At 32.7% G+C, this 10,512-nt stretch overlaps 1 protein-coding gene across 3 annotated transcripts in view; it reads right to left on the bottom strand.

The window, feature by feature from the left end:
• Window positions 1–934: 934 nt before the first annotated feature.
• UPL6 (ubiquitin protein ligase 6) overlaps window positions 935–10,512 on the bottom strand; it is a 29,368-nt gene continuing 19,790 nt past the window's right edge. For 2 of the 3 annotated variants that reach the window (XM_088114796.1, XM_047322491.2), the window contains 8 exons: window positions 9,075–9,141; window positions 8,320–8,490; window positions 7,936–8,025; window positions 3,510–3,590; window positions 2,347–2,420; window positions 2,198–2,269; window positions 2,000–2,089; window positions 935–1,252 (listed from right to left, as the gene is read on the bottom strand). In XM_088114796.1, the coding sequence (XP_087970922.1) occupies window positions 1,186–1,252; window positions 2,000–2,089; window positions 2,198–2,269; window positions 2,347–2,420; window positions 3,510–3,590; window positions 7,936–8,025; window positions 8,320–8,490; window positions 9,075–9,141 (712 nt within the window). In that variant the 3' untranslated portion in view covers window positions 935–1,185. The remainder of the gene's footprint in view (window positions 1,253–1,999; window positions 2,090–2,197; window positions 2,270–2,346; window positions 2,421–3,509; window positions 3,591–7,935; window positions 8,026–8,319; window positions 8,491–9,074; window positions 9,142–10,512) is intronic. The other variant, XM_088114797.1, reaches the window with a different exon arrangement.

Here is a 10,512-nt window from a genome sequence, read left to right as displayed (position 1 = left end):
AAGCGAAAACAGATGCATAATTTGTTTTCACTAATTAATATATATATATATATATATATATATATATATATATATATATATAACCTATTAGATAAAATAATAAAATGAATTAAATATTATATACAATAAAAGAACTATTACAAAAATAAATTTCCTTAAAATTGTCTGTTGTACACAATTTTTTACCATTATCCTTTACATAACTATTTTTTAATTAAAATAATTACGTAACTGCATTTTAAATTTTATTATTTTTATTTGACCATTATTAAAAAAATTCTATTTACTAAACTTAAATATCTATTTGCAATAAAAACTATAAAAAAATGTTATGATTATAATAATAATTTTATTAACTTTGGTTATCATTAAAAAAAACTTTAATTGTAACAATTGTTTTCACTAATATCTAAAACTAATATTAAATCGTGAAATGATTTTTATTTATTAAAATAAAAAAATATTAATAAATTATAAAATACCTTTAATAAAAATAACTAATTTTATAATTTTTAATCATCCAAATGAATTTTTTATGACTGAAAAAGATAAAATTAAAAAAATAATCTTTTAGCATTTGTAATTATTGAATTTAAGAAAAATAGTTCTTAAGAAGATAAAATTAGAATAAAATTTATTTATTAATTTAAAAAATTGTTATTAAAAAAATAAAGATAAAAAAAAAGTGTGAATATCAAAGGGACACGTATTGGTGGTAAAGTCTATTTAGTAAATGTCCTTGGAATGAATCTAGGACCTATGACTAACTTTATACTTCTATGAGCTGTATGATTGAAAGATAATCAAGGGTAGATATGTAACTCATTTATGACCACACTGATAATTTAACCTCTTTAAATATATATTCCCATTCATATAAAATACATTATTTATGTATGATCGTACGCAATGCCATGTTTGATAATATCAAGTGTAAGTTAAGTTCGATCCTGAAACTTTTAATTCCATAGGACTTTAGTGATACAAAACAATATCCCACCGTAATTATTTTTTGCCAAATATATTTACATTTAAGGACAAATTGACAGAGAAGATGAAAATGAATATTATGTACATGACACTCCTATCCTCAGTTCACATTACATCGGATATTCTAGTAAAAAATACTACTGAACCTCTACTGCTGTGGAAAAGAAATCATGCGGTAAATTGCTGTGCCTCCTTTTAACTCAAATCAAATCCAGCGTCAGCATTAATGGCATACAATAATTTGGTTTCCATTTGCTCTTTACTGCAGTGAACAATGAATGAGTAGGTTTGCCAGATAAAAAACATAAAAAAGATGCAAAAATGAATCAAGAACATGCAACAATCCATGAATATTGACAAGACTTAAGAAAAATAGTTCCCGTTATCGTGGCTCAAAAACTAGTTTTCCAGTCGTAACCATGGAAAAATTTGAGGGAAATAATACTGCTCAAATAGAAATCATAAACGAGAGATATGTCCTCCCTCGAGCTTCAACAATGTTCGGACTAAAATTAGCGTTAACAATTATTATAGAGAAGTTCTAATATAATGCTGATATCCACAATCCCCAAACATTAAGGACATTCACAAAAAACATCGTATTTAATGAGTTAATATCCAATAACCACCTAATAAGGTTTCAGATCAGGTAAAAAGGTTTTCAAATTTTTAAATCTGCTAAAGATAATATTTCAATATTTCAAACAACACTACAATCATTAGACTTCCGTGAATCTTGTGCACACTTATGTCAACAAGACGGTGTAATGTCAAATCGAGAGAATACTCGTAAGATTATCTCGATTAATTTGTGTTTCCAATCTAATTTCTCTCTCTCTCTCTACACATACTCACCGCTATAAATTGACAAAGCAAAATTTCTCCTTACTTATGTCAGTGTTATTAATTCTAAGATCTTTAATTTTCAAACCACTCTACAACGGTAGAGACAAACAAATTTTAATGTACATACTACAAACTGTAAACACAAGCTAGTACTATAACGAACCTTTTATAAGGTGGAAGCTTTAGTAAATTCATACAGGTGGCTGATGTCGGTAATCGGTCAAGAGCTTCCTCCGAAGCATTACCACCGGCCCTATAATAAGAGACATCAGACAATTCCAATATGATTCTTCTGTCTGTAAAATATACCAGCTCTGGTAGAAATGAATTAGAGCAAATATTTAATATAATCAAAGCATACTTTTGTATGCAAAACAAAGGTTCAAGATATCGGAATCCAAGCAATGGTCCCCGAGAGCAACCTGTCACAAATCTGTAAAGATAATAAATTTTTATCCCACAAACATGTCATAGAAGAGCAAATAAATGTTATTGCGGTGTACATCTTACTTCAAAAAGTTTCTTTTGTTTTCTGATGAAAAGCCTTTGAGAACTTCCCAGAACGTCTCAATAACATAATCCTCCTATCAGAAGAAAACATAAGTCAGAATTCACAAGTATAAAAAGAAAAACTGATAAGCCAAAATGGTTCAAATGCTAAGACATTCAGACTATTGATATTTACACTAAGATAGATGGAAAAGATAAAAAAACGTAAGCTACTAGATCAGCAAACATCCCTTTTATGTAGAAAGTAAAAATCGGGAGATCGCAAGCTATCCTCCAACGTGGAGGAAAGAGAAAACCAAGTTGGAGGAAGTTCCCGTGCAACAGAAACCAGAAGATGAAAACATAACCAGATCCAGTAATTGGTTTAGAAAGAGCTGCCCTTAAAGAATCAGATCACTATGCACCAACCAAATGCTATGCTCAAAAGTTAAAAGATTGAAAAAACTACATTGTCCCACGGAAATTGTTCTTTTGTTTGACCAAGACCCTAATGTGAATCAAATTAGATCCAATGTTGAATGACAAACCCAATGCATTCAGAACTTCAAAATACTCACATTACAGAGTTAAAATGTAAAAACAAAAGCTCCACAGTTAATGAGCTTATTGAATTTAAAGGAGCTGATTTAGGATTCAGTTACTTGAGTGGAGATGGGAAGAATTTGGCGACCATATTTTATGTGCTCACTTCAAAAATTAAGGGTTTCTTTGGATATGTTTCTCCACGGTCGTTTATAGTTAGGAAAAAGAACAACAAAAAAAAAACAATTATTTGATACGAAACGTCTACAAATTAACATATGTATTAATTAATTTAACTTACGGAGAGTTTTTTTGTTTTTTCTTTTCATTTTTCCTTCTTTATTCTCTTTTTTTATTAAATATTTATATACGGATTTATCCATATAGGCCTTAAATGGGTACTTTCTCCTAGGCTGAGTAACTCCATGATTGATTTATACATCAATAAAAGACATGACATTTCTCTCATAGTTTCTACAATCTCAATCTTATCTATCTTCAAAATCCAACAATTAATTATAGGAAAAAAACAAAAGTAAGCAAAAGAACAATCTCGGGAATGTTTCAGTTAGGGTATCATTTAAATGTTTCTTGCTTTTGCATGACTGACTAAATCCTCACATAAATACTAGAAAGCTTACACTACGATAGCCTCCTGCATAGTTCGTATGCTGCCGTAAATCATCAACATCCAAGCTGTCAAGTGAACCTGATATCAAAAGCTATGGAAAACAATAGTGTGAAGCAAGTTGAGTTACATTGAGACAAATTACAGATTCTAAAAGAAAACTTGAATTAGTTGAAAACTGAATCCAGAAAGATTGGCAGTCAAACAATGTGTATAAAAAAATTCAGAAAACTATTGAAGTTTATCAACAAATAAGTATTCTAAAAGTCCAAGCCTTCCAACTACTACATGTTCACAAAAAAACTATGGCTATTGGTTACAATACATGGATATCATTCGGAATGCACTTTATACCCTCTTAGAATTTGAACTTCAAGACCAAACTCAATTTCATAAAACAAACTTTTTCGTCTGCACTTCCTAAACTTTCTATGCTTTACTTTAAGTTTTATATCTGGATAATGTGGGACCCCTTGAGACTATGGTTAAGGAAGTTGTCAAAGAGGTTGCAACTAATTGTGGACTAGGGGTGCTTGCGGTACTTGATGAAACCCCTTATCTACCTATCTTGCGTTATATGTATTTGTAGAGCCACAGCATTTTCCTTGACTCTATAAACCCACAGTCAACAACTTGTCTATGAGGAGGTAGAGATACAAGTCCAATGTATTTTGCTGCATAAGTGCATCATATTCCTGCTGCATTGCAGCCCGAGAATTAGCATCCTCAACAGCTTGCTTAACCATTTCAGGTTTAGAATGAGTAAGAAACAATGAAGGATGAATTCTGGACTGAAGAATACCAGATGTAGATCTAGTCTACATCTAACTAGTCTACATAGGACGAGTGTTAACTACTGTAGCTTTATTAGGAACAGAAATAGATTAATAAGATGATGGATCAGAAGTGATAGATGGTGCATTAAGGGACTCAAGTGTGATACAAGTTATTGGTGAAGGAGCTGGAGAATTTTGAGGCAGTGTAAGAGTGGAATTCAACCTGAACTAAGAATTTCTTGAAGAAAATAAATGAGAGAAACAAACTGAACTGTTTATTATTTTCACACATCTGAAATAAGAAGGTTACAAGATTAATTATAGGAAACATCTTACAACAAAAGCTATTGTTAGTAAATGAAACTTTCATTTCAGTGAGCAAAGTAGAAATCCATGTTAATTCAGTGGAAGTTTGAGCTAAACTTCTATACTCAGCCTCAATGCTAGAACAAGCAGTAATTCACTGCCTGTGAGACTACCAAGATGTTAAATTGGAACCAAGAACATCTATCATCAATAGATGTAACTCCTGCTCTTGAAGTAGAACATCAATCATCAATAACAGATACCCAACCGGCAGCACCAAAGGCTTTTCAATGACAAGGGTTCCACAAGAAATGATAGCTGATAATGTAGTCCATGGAACAAAGTACCTTTAAGATACCATTGTGTGTGTTTAACTACAACCTAATGAAAATTTAGTGGTTTGGCTATAAATTGACAGACTTTGTTCACAACAGAGTTGATTTTTGATCTTGTAAGAGTGACCTATAGCAAAACACCTACCGTTAAATGATATATGGTAGGGTCTGAAAATAGAGCAGCCCCAAACTTTGATAACTTGAAATTATAAACCATAGGGTAAGAAATGAAATGAGCTTTTGCCATGTGGTTTGCAAAGCAAGTCTCGAATATATTTGCTTTGAGTCATAAGAATAAACTTATCAGATAAATGTTTAATTTTTAGGCCAAGAAAATAATCTAGAAGACCAAGTTGTTTAAGAGAAAAAAAGCTACACGAAGTATGGTTGTAATCTATTGAATCAGAGAAACAGAGCTGCTATTGATTATTATATCATTAACATATATCAGAATATATTGCTAGAGATTGTTTACTGTAAACAAAAAATGAAGAGTCAAATTTATTGCTGACAAATCCAAAGCGTAGATTGCAATATGTGAAATCATTGTCATGGTGCCTGTTTTGGGTCATAAAGGACATTATTCAATTCACATACAGATTCACCCCTCAATTCATATCCAAGAGGTTGTGCTATATAAACTTTTTCTCCAAGGAAACCATTCAAAGAGGCATTATTGGCATCAAGCTGAAACAATTTCCATTCATATGAGATAACAAGTGAGTTGTAAATAACTGATTATTTAGAAGAAAAAAAATATTCTCAATATCTCCATAGTAATTAGAAAAAAAATACATTCAAAATCTTCCCAGTCATTTGAGCACATTTTATTTCCTTTTCAAATATTTATTCATTATTACAAATATAGATGATGAAGATGAAACTCGGGTGATGGTTATCAATAAAATAATGCTTTATTATTTTACATAGTTCAAGTTAGTATCAGAGTTCCCAATCTTGGGAGCTTTGTTTCAACTGTCTCGTTGACAGCCATCCAGATCGTTGCTTGTCATTGTTATTGAGGTAAGTGGTGAGCCAGAAAGGTGCGCCCACTTGCTGTCACCAAAAATAGGATTGTTGGGACCTCAGAGCAGCATGAAGTCTCATTTGACAATGATTTGATTATTTTTCCAAACAAGTTTTTTCTATTATCTTGTTATGTGTTTTTCAATGTCTGAAGTCATAGATTTTAAAGAGGAACTTGATTATTTGAGAACAGTGATTGAATCAATTACTAAGTTTGCTAGATCATCATATACCCTACCCATGAAAGGTAAGAGCACACTCAACGCTATTGGCCCTTTGCATTAGGGTGTTTGGATTGTTCATTTAGGAGCAATTGATCACATGACTCATTTTCCTAAGCACTTTAATTTGCATGTCAAGATAATCAGAGAACAAATTCCATTGCAAATGGGGAAAATGTGTCCATGTGTAAATCTAGGAATATAACTTTGAAATCATCTATTGTATTAAAGGATGTTTTATACATGTTATCGAACTCGCGAGTTAACTCATTAACTTGGTCGAGTTTGAGTTCACTCAGTGCTTTTGAGATAACTCGTAAGCGAACTCGTTTTTGTTGTAGGATTAGTAAAATCGACTGTGAACTCGATTCGTTAAACTCGCCTGAAAATGTGAGTTTGGTTCCAATTTTGCGAGTCTAAGAAGAAATTTCGAAAACATAAAATGGCTTCGTTTTTAGGTTTTTTGAGCTTTTGTTCAAGCAATGCTTTCGTTCTCACTGTTCATCTTTGTTCTCGCCTGTCAATCTCATCGTTCGATCTCGCCCTCTACTGTGCTATAGTTCATTAGGTTTGCCCTCCGTCCCGTTGATCTCGCCGTTGTTCCCACTGCCATCGATTTCGCTGTCGATCTTGCCGTCAATCTCATCTTCAAACTCATGCGTTGTGTATGTATAAACCCTCTGCCATCAAATTTCTAAATTGATTTTATGTTTTAACAGCAAAGTATTTTATAGCACAATATTAATGGGTTTCATTTTACAGCACTGCACCATTCATTTAATTTATCAAAAATAAAGTTCACTACACTGTTGAAAAACCCTTGCTGCTACAACATTTTAAGCTCTGGTATTTTATTTTTTTATGTTTGTAGTGAAATTTTTTATCTCATTATGAATTCAATAGAAGTTAATCCAAGTGCATCTTCATCAATTAAAAATAGAAGTAAAAATGCTCCGAGAAGTGGAGGCATATTTAGATTTAAGCATCATCTATGGATTAGTATTTTTTTTTTCATGTAAAGTAAACTCTCACGAGTTTACTGGACTCTCACGAGTTTACTGGACTCTCACGAGTTTACTGGACTCTCACGAGTTTACTGGACTCTCACGAGTTTACTGGACTCTCACGAGTTTGCGTAAACTCTCAAGTTTGACAACTTTGGTTTTATATATCCCAAAACTGTCATTCTATACAAAAGCTTAGGAAAAAGACTATAAAAGATTAAAATTGTTCAATAACCTTTTTTCTTTCTTTATTGTGTATTTGAAGACACTGCCACGAGGAAGACCATTTTAATTTCTAAGGAGCAAAGTGGGTTGTATCTATTGGACCACTGACAAATATTGAATCCTACACTCGTTATGTCAGTCTTTGGCTTAAGGGTGTATTAAAAATCTCACGTCAACAAGAGAAATAACCAAATTATAATATATAACCAGGAAAGAACCTCAAGTGGAAAACTTGTTCTATGAAGTTAAATTAGACTTAAAATAACTTTCTAAGAAGGTAAAACCATATAAGCAAATATAACAAAGTCAAGACCAACTTTTCACTTTATAATTATTGATCATTAGAAACATAATTTGTAGCTAGAGACAAAAATAAGCCGAGTGCATGGCCATCTAGCAATGACAAGTGTAAACTATGCCATGTAGGAGAAAATGATAAGGACGCAATTGTTGATCAGACCCATAAGATCACCATGCAAGAACAGGAATTCAAATGAAAAAGGAATAGCTTTAGAGGCCTAAAAGTCAGTCAAGATAGAAGGAAACCTGAAGTTCATGCTCATTGAACATATCAATCCAATCCTTCTGAATAAGTTGCTGAAATCCTCTCAGGAAATGAGAACTTTGTTGACGTATCTAAAAAAGATAGTTATTTTTAATATATTTGACACGTAAATACAGTCACCCTGAGATGCATTTTAAATCAAACAGAAAATTAAGCCTTGTTTTGTTAATTTTTTCTACAAACACTTTAAGTACAAGAAAGAGAGGTCAAATGAATCAAGCTAAAATCATTTTATGCACTCAACTTTTAGACAAGAAATGATATTAAAAGTTTAGCGTGCAATAGTTGATTTCACCTCTCCATTTATTTCTTCTCTTACATGAGTGTTAATTGAGAAACTTTATTCAAAGTAGGCCTTACTTTACCTGAAAATTCAAGCGGTGATTGGCTACTAGATGAATAAAAGTAATGACATTCTCATTAGTAACACGGATGTTCTTTCCCCGTGGAAGCAGCTCCTCTTCTGTTTGCTCTCCGTATTCATTGTTTACTATAACAAAATATAGTTCCAACTCCGAAATGTCACCCTCATAATGCTGTTAAAAAAAAAGAGGGAAAAGATTGACACACTCACCGAGATAATGAAGGCTTTCCTACACGTAATCTTTCAATAATTCTAAAAGCAATTGTGAAACAAACTCCCCACCCATAGTTCTAATCCAAGGACAACATAGTCTTATAATATATTTTGTATTTGGGGCAGTATATCATGTATATATTTGGTAGGATTAGTTACATTAATATGTGGTAGTCAAAAAATGTATAAGATTCATGCTGATACCCCGTTCATTCCAATGTTGATTTTCAGTTGTTTGATCACACATGCAAGCATGACAATATGTTATATGAATGTTGAATTGTTACATTTGATCATAACAGTGCATATCAATTCAACACGGGACCATCGAAACTTGGCTGTTCATGGAAAAAAAAATTATGTCAAGCTATTTAGAGTTCTATTAGTTTTTTTATAGCTTGGATACGAGCTTAAGCTGTTATTTTATTTTCAAGAGACCTTCTTCATTCCAGTGATAACTAACATTACAGAAACTAATTTCAGTAGAGTTTTCACAAGAATGAAATAGATGTCAGGAAATGAAAGCCAAAGATGAGCTATTACCTTAAGAAAAATAAGATGACGATATAATTCTGGATCCAGGGAAGGCAAATCATTTAGATAGTTGTGCCTGATACAACCAGAAAATAAAGGCATAAAAAAAGAGAAGTATAGCTTCCTCTCACCTAACACATGCATCACAAATTAGGCATAATTTCTCATTCATTTTCTACATATTCCTAGTACAGGCATGTTTATTCAGTAATTTGCACATGCCTTTGTCCTATTGGTTCATGTAATTTTTCTTGTTTATTTTCTACACATGAAAGAAATTCCTAACCTTTATAAAGGATCGAAGGTAATTTGAATTGAATGCAGGAATAAAATAGGAAGTCAATCATTGTACCCCCGGAGTACATGACAATTGTGGAACATCCAAAAATTAATTAGGACATTTTCACTAGGCCACACTTAGAAACTCTAAGAGGAAACTTGTGTCACTGTTAAAAGATAGGTTTTTAGTTCTTTTCTAGTTTCCTTTGTTCTTGGGTTCTTACGGCTTCTGTTGGAAGTCCCACATCGATTATAAGTGGGTACAAACCTCACCTTACAAGTCAATTTTGTGAGGTTGAGTACAGCTTAAATTTGTGGAATTGAGTAAGACTTAAAGTCCACTTCTTAACATGACATTAGAGTCTAGTATTTAGAGCCTAAAGTTTTTGATAGTCAACAATTTGATATGACTCGAAGTGAGGCCTCGTCATTTGGCTTGATGACATTGTTCTTACAAGCAGTGACCACCATGGCATCTCCCAGATGAAACAACACATTTGCCACCATTTTCAAACCAAAGATCTTGGTAAACTCAGATACTTCTTAGGCCGATTTAAAATATATAAGTGGATGCAAATCTCACCTTACAAAGCTGGTTTTGTGGGGTTGAGTTAAGCTTAAAGTCCACTTCTTAGCATGGTATCAGAGTTATGGTTAGAGCATATCCTAGCTATATTTGTTGTTTGTTGGGCATGTTGTCCCACCCGCTATCGGGTCATTATCGGACCACCCGTTAATGTCTAGTCTCATGCTCGAGATGATGTCTATACCTCGGCGTGAGGGGGGTGTTGGAAGTCCCACATCGACTAGAGATAAGGCTGATTTATAATATATAAATGAGTGCAAACCTCACCTTACCAAGCTGGTTTTGTGGAGTTGAGTTAGGCTTAAAGTCCACTTCTTAACAAGACACAAGGGAGACTAATCTTATACTTAGTTTTATTATATTTAACATGGTATCAGAGTCAGGTTAGAGTCTATCCTAGCGATATTTGTTGTTTGTTGGACATATTGTTCCACCTGCTATCAGACCACTATCTGACCATCTATTAAAGTCTAGTTCCACGCATGAGATGTATATACCTTGGCATGAGAGAGGGGTGTGGAAGTCCCACAACACAAATAAATTTCAAAAACAGAAAACTCATTTAATGCAGTAGTAGAAATC

This window comes from Vigna umbellata, chromosome 5, assembly GCF_029865625.1.
Source record: "Vigna umbellata cultivar VRB3 chromosome 5, Vumbellata_1.0, whole genome shotgun sequence".
Classification (NCBI taxonomy): Eukaryota; Viridiplantae; Streptophyta; class Magnoliopsida; order Fabales; family Fabaceae; genus Vigna; species Vigna umbellata.
The sequence above is the reverse complement of the archived record's forward strand: the minus strand, read 5'-3'. Positions and strand labels throughout refer to the sequence as shown.